General features: G+C 47.3%; 2 protein-coding genes across 3 annotated transcripts in view; one reads left to right on the plus strand and one right to left on the minus strand.

Moving 5' to 3' along the window:
• The window catches only part of NUSAP1 (nucleolar and spindle associated protein 1), a 91709-nt gene that overhangs the window by 27252 nt on the left and 43868 nt on the right, over window positions 1-20589 (plus strand). Inside the window, exons 4-5 of one of the 2 annotated variants that reach the window (XR_004000004.1) lie at window positions 1784-2042; window positions 2726-2841. Coding sequence is in view for 1 of the 2 variants with exons in the window: in XM_030559512.1 (XP_030415372.1) it covers window positions 18464-18556 (93 nt within the window). In the remaining variant the exon portion in view is untranslated. Of the gene's footprint in view, window positions 1-1783; window positions 2043-2725; window positions 2842-18382; window positions 18557-20589 lie in introns of those variants that run through there. The other variant, XM_030559512.1, reaches the window with a different exon arrangement.
• Window positions 9105-17958, minus strand: OIP5 (Opa interacting protein 5). Its single transcript, XM_030559519.1, has 5 exons — window positions 17652-17958; window positions 16577-16643; window positions 15014-15136; window positions 13356-13437; window positions 9105-9512 (listed from the first exon to the last, which is right to left on the minus strand). Exons 1-5 carry the CDS (start codon window positions 17956-17958, stop codon window positions 9354-9356), a joined length of 738 nt encoding a protein of 245 aa, XP_030415379.1. The 3' UTR covers window positions 9105-9353.

Here is a 20589-nt window from a genome sequence, read left to right on the forward strand (position 1 = left end):
AGTCTAATCAAGCAGGATTAGTTTCTCCTCAGCACTGGAGGCCAGTGCAGTATAATGGGGAATTAGCATGGCAGAACATCCTCTACTATTTAAGGCATTTCCCATTACAGCATTGTTACAAAGTCATGAGTTTACTAGTCCATGCACAATATCTATTCACCATAGAAAGAAAGAAAAAGCTAGTTTTACTTGTTCATTGAGCAGTTACTCTTCCCCAGGAAAAGGACAGTTACCTGTTCCATAACTGGTATTCTTCGAGATGTGTTGCTCAGGTGTATTCCATGGTAGGTATGCGTGCCCACCACGTGCACCGGTGCCGAGTTTTTCCTTTAGCAGTACCCCTGGAGTGGTGCCTCTAAGGGGAGCTGTGCACTCCCCCGACCCTCGGTTCCTTCTTGCCAGACAACTCCAACAGAGGGGAAGGAGGGCAGGATGTGGAATATACCTGAGCAACACATCTCAAAGAACACCAGTTATGGAACAGGTAACTGTCCTTTCTTCTTCAAGTGATTGCTCATGTGTATTCCACAGTAGGTGACTCCAAGCTATATCTGATGGAGGTGAGTAGGAGTTTAAGGGTTTCTGGGACGGAATACCACCCTACCAAACCCGGCGTCATCCCATGTTTGGGAGACAGTTGCATAATGCAAAGAAAAGGTGTGGACAGAGGACCACGTGGCAGCTCTACATATGTCCTCGATAGGGATGTGAGCTGCACAAGTGGCCGACAATGCCTGAGCTCTCATAGAATGCACCTTAACGATAGGCAGCAGGGGAACCCCTGCCAGGTCATAACACGTGCGTATGCATGAGGTGATCCAGTGGGAAAGACCCTAGGTTGAAATCGGTTGCCCCCTCATATGTTCAGCCAATGCAACGAACAGCTGCGAGGATTTCCGGAACAGCTTGGTACGGTCCAAGTAAATGGCAAGCACCCTGTGCACATCTAGCGTGTAGGCAGCGTTCCTCATTGGAGGAATGGGGCTTAGGACAGGGTAAGGGTAGGAAGATGTCCTGATCCATATGGAAGGCAGAGACCACCTTCGGGAGAAAAGCAGGGTGTGGGCAAAGCTGGACCATATCCTCGTAGAAGACCGTATATGGGGGTTCCAAGGTCAAGGCCCTAAGCTCCAAGACATGATGAGCTGATGTGATAGCAACAAGGAATGCTACCTTTCATGACAGCTTGGACCAGGAACACATGGTCAGGGGTTCAAAAGGAGGGCCCGTGAGGGGGCCTGGCACACAGAAATGAATGATCCAGGCACTTTAAAAAGCGGGAGGTCATATGGCAGGAAAAGACCGAGTGGCTCTGTACTGGGGGTGGGGGGATGGAAGGCTGATATGGCCACCAAATGCACTCTGACAGAGGCAGGCGCTAGCCCTTGGGTCCTAAGGGACAGGAGGTAATCAAGAACGAGTTGCAGCAATGCAGATGATGGGGAGGTTCCCCACTACCTTGCCCACGTAGAGAACCTGGACCATTTGGCTAGGTACGTCCGTCGTGTGGACAGCTTTCTGCTTCCCAGCAGAACTCATTTGACATTTTCTGAACACCTCCCCTCCTCCTCATCTAATCACAGAGCAAGCACGCTGTCAGGTGACACACGGCCAGGCTGGGGTGGAGGAGGCATCCCTCTTCCTGGGAAAGGAGATCCACGCAAAGCAGCAGCCTCCACGGGGGAGCCACTAGGAGTTGCAGGAGGGTCCCATACCAGTACTGATGGGCCCAGTCCGGGGCTATGAGGATGACCCATGTCCTGTCTGCTTTTACTTTTTGCAGTACTTTGCCTACTGTGGGAAGGCACAGAAAAATTGGCCAGACCACTGAAGGAAGAAAGCATGCAAGATCACCCCCCTTCCTGCCCCTCCCCTGGCGCAGAACTAGGGGCAGCGTCGGTTCTGGTTGGTTGCAAAGAGGTTGACCTAGGGAGCTCCCCACTCCTGGAAGAGCTGGAGGACGACCTCCCAGTGGAGTGACCACTCGTACTGGTGGGAAAAAACCCGGCTGAGATGATCGGCTCACACATTGTGGACGCCGGGTAGGTGGAAGGTTCGCAGGGAGATATCATGGGCTACACAGAACTCCCACAGGCTCAAGGCTTCCAGGCACAGGGCTGAGGAGTGCATTCCTCCCTGTTTGCTGATGCAATATATTGCAGCCGTATTGTCCATGAGGACTCTGACCACCTTCCCGCAAAGGTGCCCGCTGAAAGCTACGCATGCTAACCGTATTGCCCTGAGCTTACTGATGTTTATGTGTAGGGATAATTCTGAGGCCAACCATCTCCCTTGCGTTTGAATGTTCCCCATATGGGCTCCCCAGCCCAGGTCTAAGGTATCTGACACCACGTCTAGTGACAGGGGAGATTGCGCAGGTGGGACCACCACTGAAGGGCAGCAACTACCCGGGATGGTATCGTGACAACCTTGTCCAGCCCATCCCAGGCCTGGGAATACTGGGAGGCCAGCCAGAGCTGGAGGGGCCTTATTCTGAGCCTGGCATGGCAAACCACATATGTGCCCCCTGCCATGTGCCCAAGGATCTGAAGGCATGCCCTCACCCTCGTAACAGGGAAGGGCCTGACCGAGGCAATGAGACCTTTGAGGGTCTTGAAACTATCTCGGGGAAGAGAGGCTGTGGCATCTAATGAGCCCAGTAGTGCCCCTGTGAATTCTATGCATTGAACGAGCATTAAGTAGACTTGGTCTTGTTCACCACTAGGCCAAGATCTGCACGCACAGACAGAAGTCCCACCTAGGCCTGCACTTGGGACTGGGAGGCACCCTTGAGAGCCAATCGTACAGATATGGGAAGAACTGCACCCCTCTCCTCCGGAGGTAGGCTGCTATCACCGCCATGTATTTGGTGAAAACCCTGGGAGCTGTGGAAAGGCCAAATGGGAGGGCCGTGAACTGGTAATTGTCCCCCCACCAGGAATCAGAGGAAGCGCCTGTGTCCCTCAAATATATGGATATGGAAATACACATCCTGGAGGTCCAGGGCCGTGAACCAATCTCCTAGGTCCAGGGAGGGAACAACAGAGGCCAGGGATACCATTCAGAAGCTGTAGTGGACCATAACACTCTTGAGATCCTGTAGGTCTAGAATGGGTCTGAGCTCACCTTTGAGATTAGGAAACACCGGCAGTACAAGCCCTTGCCCTGGAATTCTACCGGTACTCTTTCCACCACCTCCAGGCGGAGGAGGCGTGCCACCTCCTGGTCTAGAAGGTGGGCATGCTCCAGGTCCCCGGGGCTCAGCCAGGGCGTGGGAGTGTGAGATGAACTGCAACTTGTAGCCCTTAGAGATAGTGTTGAGGACCCATTGGTCTGACATTATAGGGGACCACTCCACATGGAAGGCAGCTAAACGGTTGCAGAACACAAACTTTATTAACTGGGGAGCTTCCCTGGCAACAGGCCTGGTGGCCCCCGCAAAGAGTCACAACCACCTCTTTCCCTGCCTTTTGCCCTTCGAGTGGCCTGGTCATGGGGCTGAGCGGGACTGACGTTTGGACCCACAGCTCTGTTCCTGCGGTCTCTTGGGCAGGGGCTCGTATCTGCTCTTAGCAGTGGGAGCCGAAGCCTGCAGCCTGGGCTTGTCCTTCGCCGGAGGGACATACAGGCCCAAGGTTTGCAGGGTGGCATGGGAGTCTTTCATCCCATGCAGGCAGACATAGTTTGGTCCCTGAACAACGCTTTCCTGTCAAAGGGAAGGTCCTGCATGAAGGACTGGGACTCTGCAGACAGTCCGGACAGGAGAAGCCACGATGCCCTGTGTATGGATATGGCGGAGGCCATCAAGCGAGCTGCCGTGTCTGACAACCACCTGGAGGGCTGCTTTATCTCCTGCTCCTTCTTCTATCAGGGCCTTGAACTCCTTTTTGTCCCACTCAGGGAGGAGAGGTTCAACCTTTGGCAGGGACCCCCATAGGCTGAAGTCATACCGGCTCAGTAGGGCTTGATGGTTGGCCACCCTGAGCTGGAAACTCGCTGAGGAATAAACCATCCTGCGAAACATATCCAGTCTCCTGACATCCTTATCTTTGGGGGTGGGCACGGGTTTACCATGACGTTCCTGGTGGTTCACTGATTCCACCACTAGGGAGTTAGATGCCGGCTGGGACTACAGGTACTCGTGGTCCTTAGCTAGCATGAAGTATCTCCGCTTTCTTGGAGATGGGGGCCAAGGAAGCTGGGGTTGCCACAGGGTAGTCGAGATATTGGCTACCTCCTGGTGGAGAGGCAGGGCCACCCAGCCCGGTGTCAGGACGAGAGCACATTAAAAAGAGTCAGACGGCTCCTCCATCTCCTCAGCCCGGAGCTGGAGCTTGGACACCAACTGCTTAAGGAACTCCTGGTGAGGCTTGAAGTCCTCCTGTGGGATGGGCAGCGGTGCCATTATGGCCTCCTCCAGTGCTGGCCAGGAGACCAGCATGGTGCCTTGGGCGTCGGGGGCTACCGATGGGTTGATGCCCAGGTCTGAGTACGGCTGCGGTGCCCTCGGCTCGAGACCCGTTGACTTTTTCCTCTGCTGAGGAGGGGAGGCCAAAGGAGCCCGAGATGCTCCAGCCACCGAGTGAGATCTTTCCTGGGCAGGCATCTGCGGCCACAGTGCCCATTGACACCAATGCCCCTGTCATGGCGTGCCATGCCACTGACCGACTTGGGGGCCGGGCAGCGCAGTTTGTTCTCGCTGAGCCGCATGACTTGGAGACGGGCAGCTGAGTGCTGATGCTCAGGTCACCATCAACCACACGGTTCCGTAGGAGCAGCGAGAGCAATGGTGCCATCCACGTGACCGGGATCTCACCGACGAGGATCGGTACCCATCCAAGGTGCTGCTCCTGTACTTGCCCCAGCGGTCAGAGCTATGATGCTTCGGTGCCGGAGAATCTCAAGAGGAGTGCCGTGTGCGATACCTGCTAGAGCGGGAACTCGAATTGGAGTGTCTACATTGGTGGCGTCGGGATCGGCTCCAGTAGCTGCAGCGTGAAGAGGAGCGTCTGAGCCACTTATCCCAGTGCCTGCGTCCCCGGTCGCTGGGCATGGAGGAGCCCTGAGGCTCTTTCACAGGCGGCGAGCCCTGTCAATCTAAGCGAGATAGAGGGCTGGTGCAGGCTGTGGGAAGACCGCGTCGAGCGAGGCAGCGTGCGGTCCTTAGAGCTGGGACAGTACCGCATCGGGTAGGGCTGTTGTGCTCCCAGTGGTGGCTTCCCTCAAGACCAGGGGCCCATCTCAGGCGGTGCCTCGGATACTGGAAGGGTTAAGATGTCACGCGTGGCCTGTGCAGCCTCCAGAGTTGATGGCATCCTCACTGCAGGGGAGGCACGCGCGGATGGGATCAGGCTGCTCTGCTCAACACGAATCAGAGGCCTGGGTCCCCAGGGGGATTGGGGGCTGCCCAGCTCAGGTCTGGCCTCACTCCTATCTTTGTCTCAGTGCCACTGAGTTTTCCCCTGCTTCTTGAAGGGGGAGCATTGCTGGCTAGTGGAGGGGACTTCACTCTGTACCAAAGACGCAGTGCCAGGCGCTGAGTCCGTTCAGCATCCCGGTGCTGAGGCCAGCGCTGATTCCATTAGGAGAGCATGAAGCCTAATGTCCCTCTCCTTCTTAGTTCGGGGCTTGAATGATCTGCAGATCCTAGAGTGTTCACTTACGTGGGTCTCACCCAAGCAATGGGGACACTGAGTGTGCGGGTTGCTTCTTGGCATAGAACTGTGACAGGAGTCGCATGACTTGAGAAGCCTGGGGCATGGGGCATGCCCTGAGCCCAGACAACTAACTGAAGAAAACTATTTAATTATTGGAAGAACTATACTACTAAGACTAACTGCCGAAGCTGCAGCAAGGCTGAAGCACGAAGTTCCGACTACCTTCACTGGTGGCAAGAAGGAACTGAGGGTGGGGGGAATGCGCAGCTCCCCTTATAAAGCAATATAGAGGCGCCACTCCAGAGGTTGCAGCGGCGCTCCCCTAGTACGGGTACTACTAAGGGAAAAGCTCCCGGCACTGGTGCACATGGTGAGCACGCACACCTACTGTGGAATACACATAAGTAATCACTCGAAGTAGTAGTAAAATATTGCAACAGTGCATTATTTCTATAACTGTAGCACCTAGGAGCCCTACTCATGGACTAGGACAGTGTCACCCTTGCTGCTGTACAGACAACAAACAGATGATCCCTGCCCCAAAGGGCTAGTATCTGAAACCTGCTCTACACTGAAAAGTTAGCTAGGTTGAGCTAAGTCACGTTAGGGCGGTGAAAATTTTTGCACTATTGTTAGGTCGACCTCCTACACCCCCCAGTCCCTGTGTACATGCAGAAGAATTCCTCCATTGACTTAGCTACCACCTCTTGGTATGTAATTAATTCAACTCTCTAGGTGAAACCCCCGTCTGTCGATGAAGGAAGCATCTATGGCTCTACAGCTGCAGAGTAGACATGGCCTAAGACAGTGGTTTTCAACCTGTGATCTGCAGACCTCTGGGGGTCCCCAGACTATGTCTAAGATTTTCAAAGGGGTCCGCACCTCCATTAAAAATTTAGGGGTCTGCAAATAAATTTAAAAAAAAGTTGTAAGCCACTGGCCTAAGAGGGGATTTAGACTTACTCCAGAGATCAGATCAACCCCGTTTGATTTACACATGAGCTGTAGAATATAATCAGATTCTACCGAATTTCAGCTTTCAAAAAACAAACAAAAAAAATTCTAGCCCTAACCGTGGCAAAGATAGTGCTGAATACATAAACAAAATGTAACTGACAGAGGCTTTTCGTCCAAGTTAACAACAACGAAACAGTGGGTGTGTCGATACCCCTGCTCCCCTATTAGGGTGCTGATTCTGAAACATGGCACTTTTTATAAACATTAACCATTTATTTAATCTTAGCAGACAGAAGGTAGGACTAAAGCCCATGGGAGGTAACTGGAGTTACTGCAGAGATAGAGGGGACAAGAGACAAAGAGGGAGGGGAAATGGAGAAGCGGGGAGAGAACTGGTCTCACAGTTAGGCATTTTTTCAAGACTAATGCTGAATGCAACAGTTAAGAGGCTGAACAAATAACTGCAAAATTAAGTTACAATATTAAGATTCATACTCTTGTCTAAAGATCAAGCATAGTCTATTCACATCAAAAGGATATCAACTATGTATTACTGGTAGTATAGCCTAGACCTTAAAATAGAATTTGGTCATCTCCACTGCTTGAACAACACCCAAGAAATTCCCTTATTCCTACACTAGTGAAGTAGTATACAGTAACTTTGGACCTTTAACAAAAATAAGGACTTCTGAAGTATTTGCTATTTAAAAGAACAATTTGTTCTGAGAGGCTCCAACTACAGCTCTTACAGAAGAGGAAATAAAATCTGCTAGTATGAACAAAATAGGTTGTTTGCAGTGTTACTGTAGCTGTGTTAGTCCCTGGATAGGATACAGACAAGGTAGGTCAGGAAATTATTAGATGAACTTCTGCTGGTGAAAGGTACAAGCTTTTAAGCTACATCAAGCTGAAGAAAAGCTCGGTGTAGCTTGAAAGCTTGTACCTTCCATCAGCAGAAGTTGGTCCAATCAAAGAGATTACTGCACCTGTCTGGTCTCAAACAAATAGGTTGATATGCAAAATACTGATACAAAAATCTCACGTTTACATCAAACACCTAGTTTGTGACTTCACCTTTAGTTACTAATTCTGTTACTATTGAAAAGTGCTATGATATATTTGAGTATCAGTTCTTGTGATGGTTGTGGAGCATACACAATTATACAGCTTAAAAATGCAGTAAGTAATTTACAAGATTTGAATTTAGCACTAGTTTAGGAGATATTAAGTTCTCCTATTTCAGTCTGAGTACCTCAAAACACAACTGTTGCTATTCTAGGTTATTGCCAAGTATTTGGTGTAACCAGAATGGATACTTCAAAAAGACTTCCTATGATCATTAACCAAAAAACTCCACATGATTTATTATGTGATAGCTGCTGATCCAGACCATTCTAGTATCATGGAATGGGCTATTTTCCAGCAGTCCCAGACTCCCTTCTCCCGTTTAGAAGTTTGCATTTTTCCTACATAGCTCAGATTTGAGAAAAATCAAACAAACCACTAACTGAAAAAGCATGAGGTACTAGGGTTGCTGAGATCAGCAACTCAGGCCAGAACCAATACTGATTGTAGTCTTTTGCTCATGGCATGGGGGGGGCGGTAGGGGGGGAAGAATCACTTATCAATGGAATTAAAATGAGCATGTAAATACTTTCCCCTCTGTCTGATACAAAATTTCAGGCACAATTTCCCAACATATTGGAAGCTTTAAAACATAAGTATGCCTTCTGTGGAGGGGGACTGAAAAGGGAAGCTCATTTCATCTTCCCTATAGAAAGAAGCTTCTACCCCCAGAGCCAGGAAGGAAGAAGAACCCTCTCGCTCTCTCTCTCACACATACTAAATAAATAAATAAAAAAAAATTCACAGCAAGAGAAAGAACCCATTCAAGACTCAACGGGAAAACATCTGGATCAAGGCCTAGCTCCTGTGAACATTTCCTCTACAGAAAAGATACCACCAGGGTTTCAGCCCCTACTAAGAACATTGTATAATGGTTGATCTTGAATCACACCACATGGTTGCATATTTTGAATCACTCTCAGGAACTTAAAATCTTAGTTTCCAACAGCTGGTTTTTAAACCATATATTGCTCAGGAAGAACCACAGTAGAAGCTGTATTACACCTCCAAGAGTGGAAGTGCTGCAAGGATGAGGTATTTGTTTTGAAGTCTCAGGCCTTGGCTACACTGGCGCTTTACAGCGCTGCAACTTTCTCGCTCAGGGGTGTGAAAAAAACACCCCCCCCGAGAGCTGCAAGATACAGCGCTGTAAAGCGCCAGCGTAAACAGTGCCGCAGCATTGGGAGAGTGCTGCGGCACTGTTTACACTGGCGCTTTACAGCGCTGTATCTTGCAGCTCTCGGGGGGGTGTTTTTTCACACCCCTGAGCGAGAAAGTTGCAGCGTTGTAAAGCGCCAGTGTAGCCAAGGCCTGAGACCAAGCGCTGGCGCTGCGACCACACTCGCACTTCAAAGTGCTGCTGCGGCAGCGCTTTGAAGTTTCAAGTGTAGCCGTACCCTCAGAAGGAGGAAACAGTTTCTTGCTTCTCAAAAATCCAGTCCACTTCACTAGTCTGAGCTATATTTCAGCAAAAGCTTTTCACACATAAAACAAAGTGGCAAATTAGCATTCTCTGACATTTTTCAGGGTGGTGGTGATTTCAAACCACTTTGTTCACCTCAGTGAAGAAACCTGCAATGATACACAAATAGCTCCATATTCTATGATGGCATATTAATTGCTTGACTTGATTCCTGCAAACCCTAGCTTTAGGCCAACTGTCCTTGATGCATAGCCCTGCTTGTCAGCCATGGTGATCTGTTGGTTCAGTTCTTCCAGCTTTTTAATCAGTAACTCTAGGCGCCCATGGACCCCCACAAGTTGTTCTTTCAGCTAGAAGAAAAAAAAATTAAGGGTAGGTAAAGAACAGTTACATACCCTACAGCAGTGCTCCCCAGCACGGTGCCCGTGGGTGCCATGGCGCCCGCAGGGGCATCTTAATGCGCCCATGTCCTGGTCCCTGAGAGAGCACCCGCCAGCATTTCGGGGGCGACGCCTCTCGCTGACGCCGCTTGCCATCGACTAGTGATGTCATCAAGAGGCGTCCCTGTTGAAATTCAGGAGTGACGCCTCTCGATGACATCACTAGTCGATGGCAAGCGGCGTAAGCGAGAGGCGTCAGCATTTCGGCGGGTGCTCCAACGCCGCAGTGGTCCCTCGGCTGGCACCCGCCAGCCGAAAAGGTTGGGGACCACTGCCCTACAGTAACTGTGGTTCTTTGAGATGTGTTGTCCAGGTTCCACTGTTGGTGCACCTGTGCCAAAGATCAAATTATTTTTAACAGCAGTGTTTTTTGTAGCTGTGCCTATACTCTGAATGCCCTCTCACCCCTACAGCAGAGGGCATAAAGGGGAGAGCAGCCTCAACCACCATTCACTAATAAGAATCCTATAACAGGACTCTGAATTAGCAGGGAAGGAGGGCAAGGCATGGAATCTGCTGTGTTACTGTAAGGTAAATAATAGGGCTGTCGATTAATTGCAGTTAACTCATGCAATTAACTCAAAAAAATTGTGATTAATCAGTTTTAAATCACACTGTTAAACACAATACCAACTGAAACTTGGAGGATCCCAGATGCTTGCAGCCAAGAGGACCTTCTTATTGTAATAGCAGTGGGCACAGTTCTTGCTGCCATATCAGATATATCTAATGCTGCTTAAAATACGAGGCTGCCCATAAGCTGATCTTCTGCCATTAGAGATTTTGAATTCTCTTGGGTCTCCTTCAAGAATTTATTGAGAATGCTGGAAAGCCAATCCCAAATCAAAGAATCATATTTTTAGTAGCACCTGGTAATTTGCTATTCTCATCTGGAGGCTCAACAAGTAGATTTTTCTACCAGATATTGCTTTTTGGGGTCCATCTCTTGCGCGGTAGATTTCAGCTGGCCTTGATGTGTAGGTTTACTTGAAATGCCTATGCCATCAGAGTGCCTAAAGTAGGATGCTGATAATATTCAAATCTCATGGCTGATACCTCCAAGAAAACTGATAGGAGGGTACCAGGTAAGTGGAACTGAGGCATGTGTATGCCAAATTATCTTGGCTGGTTCAAGCAGTCCAGCACTTATTTTAACCCATCTCCTTGAAGATGAAGTTTGCAGGATATCATGGTATCCAGCATCTCCACCTTTCATCTCATCAGGTCTTGGAAGACTTTTAGCTCATCCAGTGAGGCAACAGATAGAGGATTAATTCCTTCATCTGGAGGAGCACAAGGATACGGCATCAAGTGGTTGTTCAGGAGCATGGTTGTCTCCATTATAGTCTTCCTCAACTTTCATAAATTATGGCTAGGATAGGTACTTATGCAGGTTGGAATTGTTTCTTTGGTGATAAAGCTCTGGCATTGTAGACTGCAAAGGATTTGGACTTCCTAGAATATGGTTTTCCAGCTGAAAGGGACAAATATGGCCAGACCTGGTAAGAGCAGTGGGACGGATGGCACATGCCAGAGATTAATCCCCAGACTCCCAGCCTAATTCCCACTGTGCTACCCACAGGGGGTCGAAAGGGATGCTCAGAGGAAGAGGCCTGGTGTATTCCACTGAGTAAGACAAAAAGGAGTGAACCTTTGGGTGAGAAGTTGTGGATTTGGTGATCACCTTTCCAAGATTCTCAATAAGAGGTGACTCCACAGCACCAAGAGACCTTGTTTTAGGCCCAGCACTGAAGTTGTACTGAAGAGGCCAGTACTGCATATAGGGCACTCAGTGCTGACAGGTCCTTATGCTGAAAAGGAACCATCATTCTGATTTCAGTATGGAGGTACTGAAGCAGGACTCTGATTTCAAGCTTTTAAGAGAAGTAGTCTTAGGAAAGGATTTCTGTCTTCTGCTTGGAAAGGGGGTGGTACCTGCCCTGATCCGAGGAGTGGCTCTCCTTGAAGCCTCATTTTGGAAGTAGATGTGAATGTGGTGGACGAACTTAAAAGGTGGCCCAGGAGCTCAGAGTGGTGTCTTGGCTCACTGGGCCTCTGGAGGCCTGTGACTGACCTAATTGGTGAAGTTATGCCAGGGGTCTGCCGATCCAATGAGGCTTACATCAACTTTTCCAGGAGGAAGAGCTTAAGCCTTGCCTCCCTCGTATGCTGAAGCACATTTAGAAAAAGAGTGGAATACAGAGCAGCACTCCAAGACGTATCCGCCTGCTAGGCAAGTTAGACACCTAGAAATATCCATTAATAATGGGCATTGCTGTATCACAAGAGGGACACATTTTGAACCCTGGTGATTTGATGTCAGGCATTTTAAGGTATGATATGGGGGTATATTTTTTTGTTTTTAAATAAAACCAGTGGGTAAAAGTAACCTACAGAATAAGTAGTAACTATTGAAATGCTAAAGCTAAAGCCACATAGGATGCAGACACTAAAAAGGGGTTCTGTCTTTTAGCCACAGTTGGTAATAAGGAACTGAGTGATGGTGGAGACTTCTCCACCCTTTTTGTCCCCAACTACAGAGGGCAATAAGCCATCCAGGATATAGGTGCAGTCATAAAGGATTCTTTTTAATAGCAGTGTCTGATCTCACACAAGTGAACACTCCCCAGCGGAATCTGTGTGGACAATTATTTGAAGGACAACCTGAGATACCATCAGGTTACCACTGTAAACAGAGTCCTGCATACATCATTATTTTATGAGTGGCAAACATTCCATAAAGAGCTCAATCCTATGATCATTCTAGCAACATCCCTTGTAAGCAAACCTTTCAAAAACATTGTTTGCACTTCTGATCAAACAGCAGCTAGACACCTGGATCTGGACCAGACCAACCAACTCTGGCTCATGGGGCTCAGGCTGTGAGGCTGTTTCACTGCTGTGTAGATTTCCAGGCTCAGGCTTCAGCCTTCAGCCTGAGCTGTGGGACCCTCACACCTCGCATGGTCCTCGAGCTCAGACTCCAGCCCAAGCCTGGAAGTCTACACAGCAATTAAACAGCCTTGCAGCCCAAACCCAAGTTGACTGGCCCAGGCCAGCTGCAGGGGTATCTAGTTGCTGTGTAGATGTACCCAGAAAGGCCTGAAGAGGACTTGTAGGAGGAGAGAAGTCTTCAGAAAACAAATGACACCCAATTTCACATTCAGACCAGAAAACAAAGACAAAAACAAAAGCAGAAGTGGTTTACAATTTAGGAAGAATAAATGTTGGAGAAAAAGCGATATTCAAACTAATATAGGCCTAAAATATAGGGTACTGTAAAAGCAGTTACAGGATTTAAATAGAAGTATCCCTATGAAACTGAAAGAGAGCAGAATCAAATTTTAGAGTAGCAGCATTCTTCTACATTTAGCACAGCCCAAACATTGCAATATATGAGAACATAGAAGTCAATTAGGTAAGACTGTGACTAATTGTTGTCCATCCTAAGTTTGATGCAGAAGGTAAATATCAGTGAAGAAGAATAAATTGAAGAAAAACAAATTTCAATAACAGGATGTTGACACAGACAAAAACTATAGGTTAAATTAAACGTGCTTGTGTTCCTTTAATCCCCTTTAAAGATAAGTTGCTGACCTGTGCCAGAAGAACATGCATATCCATTTGTTCATGGGATTATTAAGCATGACTGCTCTAATAGTTTAGTGTATTTACAGTGGTGCTGAAAACTTAATTTGTATGAAATTTGCATTTCACCCATTTTAAACACACAAAATCACAAAGCAACTTTACTTTTCCCAGGTGTTCCTTTAGGCTCAAAGCAGGAAAGTTCATCTCAGAGGCCTCTATCATGGCTTTAGTTTTTAAGAGATAACTGAAAAACAAAAGTCAAAAAAGAGAGAATAGTAATAAAAACCAGAGAAACATTCATTGTATAAAAAGGTAGTTTATGCAGAAACTAATGCAGGTGCTAAACTATGACCAAAAATAGTTAATGTAATAATTAAATATTAAAATAGAATAAAGCTTTCATTTTCCTCAATTGTTTGATCTCTCTTTCACCAACTACAATTTATAGCTGCCACAGATAGACCCTCAGTCTAAAAAGATCACTTTTACTTGACAACCAGCATGCTATTATAACAATTAGTCAGTTTGACTCAATTCTAGTTAAGTGATATACAATTGTGATATACACCTTTACCTGATATAACGCCGTCCTCGGGAGCTAAAAAATCTCACCACCTTATAGGTGAGACTGTGTTATACTGGGTTTGGTCCGGTACGCGTACCGGACTGGACCGGCTTCCCTGGTGGTGATTTAAAGGGCCCAGGGCTCCAGATGCTGCAGGGACCCCCAGGCCCTTTAAATCCCTGCCCAAGCCCCGCTGCCAGAGCTCCAGTGGTGATTTAAAGGGCCCAGGGCTTCCCACAGCGGCTGGAGCCTCTGGCCCTTTAAATCACCACCCGAGCCTGGCTGCCAGAGCCCCAGCAGGGATTTAAATGGCCCGGTGCTCCAGTTTAAAGCCCTGGTCCCTTTAAATCACCACCAGAGCTCTGGCAGTGAGGCTTGAGTGGTGATTTAAAGGCCCCGGGGCTCCACACGAATTTGAATATAATGCAGTAAAGCAGCAGGGCTCGGGTGGTGCTTTAAAGGGCCTGGGGCTCCCCGCTGGTTTACCATGTTATAGCCCAATTCATGTTAGAACGCGACCCGATATATCAGGGTAGAGGTGTATTTCTGTATTGTGAGGAACAAAACAGTGTTTATGACTTAGCTGGCTAGAAATAGTCTTCAAGCAGTACAGATGTATTAGCTGAGATGTATTAATTTGGAAAGTTGCATTCTCTCTACTTCTATTACCCTTGCAATAGAAAGCAAGGGCAAAATAATTTCTCCAAGGTAAGAATTTACATAGATGCTGGAGATGGAGGTTGCACAACAGTGGCTACATTCTAATGGTGGTATAAGACAGAGTAATATAACATACATTAATCAATACATTATAAAACTTAGCCAGTGTCATTCTAAAGAAAAAGGCTTGTAATGATATTGCAATATTTGTAGAAGACAAGTTTCATGTGCCTTCTTATAAGCTTCTCAGCACATTAAAAAAATGTAGAGTAGATTGGTAGCTGAGGATTTTGCTATTTATGGACAAAGTAAGGGCTTCCGCAGGAAGCATTTTTATTACTAGAATTCACACAGCTTTTGACTGATCTGCATTTACTACCAGAAAGAGAAACTATGAACAAGCAGTTCAGAGTTTGCTTTGATATTATCAGTTCTCACTGGCAGCAGAAAATAACACCAACCTGCATTTGCTATTCTTGATTTATAGCAATCAAAATATTATTCCTTATACTGGTATTCTTCTCTTCCCATGAAGAGCTCTGCTCTGGACTTAATTTCTAATTCATCATTCTCCATCACATTCGTGTGTACTAACCAGAGGATGTTGTCCTTGAAAAGACAAAAGAGGCCTCGCAGATGAACCAGGGCAGCGAAGGCAGAATAGAGGCTGAAGCCCACCATTAATCCACACGAATGACAGTACAATGCATAGTAAGCACTGAAAGAGAGAGAGAGAGAGAGAGAGAGAGAAAAGGTTTCAGTAGAGCAGAAGTTTCCAAACTGTAGTCCAAACACTGCTTACTGTTGCCATCAGCACATAATAAATGTAGTATTATTTCTCCATATAAGCAAGCACTATAATAGGAGTCCCATAACCTCTGTGGCAAAGTAGTGGGCTAGGCTGTCCACAAGATAGTCTTTGCATTAAAGGCAGTTACCCACTCAAAAGTTTGGAAAACCCCAGAAGCTGAGGTTAAAATATGGAAACTGAAATCTAACTTAAAAGGTCAGTTCAGGATACCCTGCTGCTACTGAAACACATCTATGAATTTTAAAGAGAAAATTATTTCAGACAGACTTAAAATTGAAAACAAAAAACTACAAATGATGCACAGAGGAAACTGAGCTATGTGAAACCATATCATCAACTCATTAGCTATACAACCATTAAGTTTTCCTTTTTGTCCTGTCCCTCCTACCCCACTAGAGTAGAAAAGCTAAAAATGGCCCCAAGAGTGGTTTGGGATACACAAATATAGTACCTAACTTAACAGGTAAGAATTACAAACTGTGTAAGATGCCTACAAAAAATTCACTTCCCCATGGGGAGCAGAAAGTAAGTGCCATCACCTTCTGCAGAATACAAACTTGCCTTGAAAAAGTTTCTAACCCTTATAATTGTGACAAACCTTCCAAATATGAATCAAGCACAATACAGATACAGGGCTGCCTCCTCAAATTTGCGGGCAGCTCAAGCAACTGCAGCTACTCAACTTTGAAAGTAGCAACCCTTGATTCAAACTTAGTTTCTTATTTTCTTCTGTGAAGTCTAATAAAAACACTGTAAACCATGCTTGACAAAGATACTCTCCTCTAGCCACTTCCCTTTCTGCAGCGTTTTGATGAACTCAAATTATTTCCTTCCCATTAGATTCACCCCATAATAGGTAAAGAAAAAGCATTATCATATCTGGGTGAACCAACTTCTACTGATTTTTGCTAGTAATGAATTAAAGACTTATTCGCTTTCACTATTAAATAATATAAAAAGACTTTCCATCTTAACAGGTATATAGACCTTTTTTTTTTTGATAGATATTGCTTCCTTTTTTGATTTACTCAAATGATCCCCCATCCCCCTCCATCTCGAGGGTAAATAGGGCAAAAGCTTAGGGGGGTGTAAATATAGGCTGTTGATTTACAAAGGCTTTCTCAGTTGAAAAAGCAGTGGACAAGTCCAAAACCAAACTAGATTTGTCAATTCTATGAGACACCTCTAAGAGGGAGTTGGAGGGATTTTAGAAACTTATTTTCTTCTAGCACAAACACATTTCTAAAATTCAGAAGCAACACATTAATGCCTTTCTGCTCTACTTTGTGAACATCTCAAATTGAGAACTAATACCAAAAGCAAAAAAGCAACATCTGAGGTACCTACCATCCTAGAAGGGGTCCTTCAATACCGATCATTAAAGAATCGTCCAAAACAACATCATTTGTGACTTCTGAGAAGATAAACCCATAGATAGTCATACGCCACTGATCATTCACCAATATTTTTATTTGTCCTCAACACTAAGGTTGTGAACTTTCTATCTTTAGGCTTGGAAGGATTCATTTTTGTTTTATATTTATTTTAACAGAAAAAATTTTAATCCTAGTAGATTTTTTTTTAACATTTGTGTTGACTTAAATGTTTGCATTCATCAAAAATTAAATTCCTCTAATGCTGTTATTCAGACTATGTGACTGAATCCCAGATTCAAATATGTTTTGTAATTTTTAATTTGTGTAAGCATAATAGAATACTGACTTTTTGCTGGTGCCAGCCACTAACACAAAAACGTGTCTATTTAAAGAAGCATGCAAATTCCACTTTACTGGGAGTATCCTGTAATGGAGCACGAGGAAAAGGGAAGGGACAGCTCACAGCTGGCAGACAGTGGGGCAGATCTCAGTGGGAATGAAATTAACAGTCGCTGGGCAGTGGCAATGTGAGGGGAAGGGAGCAGCTTTCCAGCCACATATGTCCCGACTGAGTTTACAGGACTGCTGTTTCACTTGCAAACTGAGTAGAGATGAGAGAGTTACTGTTTTAATGTCACTTCAGAGCGGAACCGAAACTGACGCCACGTTTTATGAAGTCTCCCAACATTTCGTGCTTTCCGAGCACACATTAAGGCCATTTGGTGGCCGATAGAAAACAAAGCGCTGCAAGATCCGCACACTCAGGCAGGGATAATCGCCTGATTATGCTGCTCTCCACTGAGGGGATGCTAGGCGCGCAGTTAGACCACTGGGGACCACAACTGCAGCAGCCGCATCCCTCCCCGGAGGCTCACGTCAGCGCCCGTGCTAGGTAGCCCTGCCCTGCCCTGCCCTACCCAGCCCCCGGGGCTGACCCGGGGCGCCCACGAGCAACCAGGCCAAGGGAGCGCTGGTGAATCCAGGCCCAGGCTCCGTCCAGTCGCAGCCCCGCTGCCCAGGCAGAGTCTGGCGCCCCGGGGACTCACTGAAGCAGACGAGGACCCGCAGCCAACGGTCCTCTTGGGCGCAGAGATGCAGCGAGTCACCCAGCACGGCGCGGCAGCCCCGGCAGTGGAAGAGGGCGCACTCCTCCAGCCGGAGCCCTCGGCGCAACAGCGTCCCGCCACCCGGGCTGTTCGGCTCCCGCTGGGGTTTCGCGCCGCGCGGCATGCCCGCGTCCTCCCGCGGGGGGCAGCCCCAGCTCCGCAGAACAGGGTCCGGCCGCTCGAAGGTGATGGCGCCGTCAAGCTGAGGCTCGTGGAACAACTGCTGGATGCACCTCCGCACGGCCATCTTCTGCTCTCACGGTGCCTGACCTACCGCTCCCGCCCGGATTCGAACCCAACGCCCGCCCCCTCGCTATTCCAATTGGAGTACTACCTAAATTTTGAGCTCCGATTGGGTGAAATACAAGCAATCACTTCACTGGGTGCTCGCAACAGGAAAATAATTTCCTCCGGCCATTGGAAGAGCTTGGATACCAATCATTCTCCTTCCCAATCAGATAATGATATTTTGGGATAGGGCGGGGCTTTAATTTGATAGACTGTTTACATATGCCAATCGAGTTTAAACAAAACAAATCCCGTTCCTCAGGATGCCATTGGCTGTCGGTGTGTCTCACGGGCCATCCACTGGTCAGTGGCTCAGCCAATGACAGAGCGCGAAGAGTGAGTTCGAATGATGGAGGGGTGGGACGAAGTAGTTTGGCGTCAGTTGAGCGCGAGATTCGAAGCACGGGCGCGGCGGTTACCGCGGGCCGCGCTCACAGACCGATCGCTGCCATAGTCCTGCCGCCATGGAGCCGCCCTCGCTGCCGCAGCTGGAGTCGCTCAAATACAACGAGCTACAGCAGGTGGCCAAGGCTGCCGGCCTCCGGGCCAACCTGAAGGTGAGGGGACGGCGCCCCGGCCAGGGAGAGTCCCCCAGCCGCTGGGAATGGAGATGGGGGTACCCAGGGAGAGGGAATGGCACCGGGGACCGGGCCAGGGGTCTGCTCCCTGAGCGGGGGCTGAGACTGCCGAGCAAAGGTGTGAGCGGGGACCTGGGTTAAGGGTGGCGGAGCGGACGCGGCTGACGCCTGGGTCCCTGCCCTATCAGTGCTCAAGTTCCCTGTGCGGCTCAGCGAGCGCCCTGAGGACACAGGGTGCACGGGTCTCTGCTATGTGTGGAGGTGACCCACTTACAGTCTGATCCCTGTCCAACGTGGGTTTACAGGGCGCGGAGGTGGGACCACAGCCCCTAAGCTTCCATGTGAACTTCTAGGACATAAAGGTGGCCATGCTGGGTTAGTCCAACAGACCATCTAGCCCAGTATCCTGTCTTCTGACAGTGGCTAATGCCAGGTGCTTCAGAGGGAATGAGCAGAACAGGGCGATTCTCCAGTGATCCATTCCCTGGCTGGGCCAGCTATGCAAAGGCTAAGGACAACCATGCATGGGTTTGTCTCCCTGCCCATCTTGGTTAATAACCATTGATGGACCTATCCTCCGTGAATTTATCTAATTTTTTAACCCAGTTATACTTTTGGCCTTCATAACATCCCTGCTGACAAGTTCCACAGGTTGACTCTGCTTTGTGTGAAGCAGTACTTCCTTATATTACTGTTAAATGTGGTGCCTGTTAATTTAATCGGCCCACTGGTTCTGTTATGTGAATGGGTAAATAACACTTTGTGGAAGGAAAACACAGTCCTCACTCTTAGGTTGTATGCAACTTGTCAGAAACAGTTTATTCTCAAGCAATTGCAAGGGGGAGAGTGTGGCAGGGACAGGGATTCCCCCTTCCTAGGCAGGTCTCTGCCAGATAAACAATTAGGGCAAGCATTTATACCTTTTGTTACATACAATAATGATCAACAACCGCGTCTGGTTCATATATATATTCCTCCCTAATATCTTACTTTTCTCTACTAGTTCTTGCTATAGTCTGTGTTCCAGGCTTATCTAACACAAGGTCAAACAGCATCTCTTACAGTTTTTCCCACTCACTCAGGCCCTGCCTTGAAGTCTTGCATAGTTAGAGTTAGCCTGACTCTTGCTCTGTTCTGATTTGAAAACTCAGATGTCTATATCCAAATTCCCTTTGTCCACTTCCACAGCTTCCTTATTTGCTTTCTCCACCCCATTCATAGACCTCTATCAGAGCCCTTCTTAGTCATTTCTTTTCCAAGCTGAAAAGTCCTTTTTAATTTATCATATGGAAGGTGTTCCACATCCTTAATCATTTTTGTTGTCCTTCTCTGTACTTTTTCTATTTCTAATATGTGTTTTTTGAGATGGGTCAACCAGAATTGCCTGTAGTATTCAAGGTATGGGCATACCATGGATTTATACAGTGGCATGATATTTACTTCTTATTGCCTATCCCTTTCATAATGTTTCCTAACATCCTGTTAGTTTTGTTTGACTGCTGCTGCACATTGAGTAGATAGTTTTCCGGGAACTATCCACAATAACTCCGAGATCTCTTTCTTGAGCAGTAACTGTTAATTCAGACCCCATCATTTTGTATATTTAGTTGGGATTATATTTTCCAATATGCATTGCTTTGCAATTATCAACATTGAATTTCATATGACGTTTTGTTGCCCAGTCACCCAGTTTAATGAGAGCCCTTTGTAACTCTTTGCCGTCTGCTTTGGACTTAGCTCTCTTGAGTAATTTTTTTATCATCTGCAAACTTTGTCACTTCCCAATTTACCCCTTTTTCCAGATCATTCATGAATATGTTGAACAGCACTGATCCCAGTACAGATCCTTGAGAGACACCACTATTTACTTCTCTCCATTCAGAAAACTGACCATTTATTCCTCCCTTTTTTTCCCTGTCTTTTAACCAGTCACTGATCCATGAGAGGAGCTTCCATCTTATCCCATGACTGCTTAGTTTGCTTAAGAGCCTTTGGTGTGAGACTTTGTCAAA

Source organism: Gopherus evgoodei, chromosome 4 (assembly GCF_007399415.2).
Source record: "Gopherus evgoodei ecotype Sinaloan lineage chromosome 4, rGopEvg1_v1.p, whole genome shotgun sequence".
Classification (NCBI taxonomy): Eukaryota; Metazoa; Chordata; order Testudines; family Testudinidae; genus Gopherus; species Gopherus evgoodei.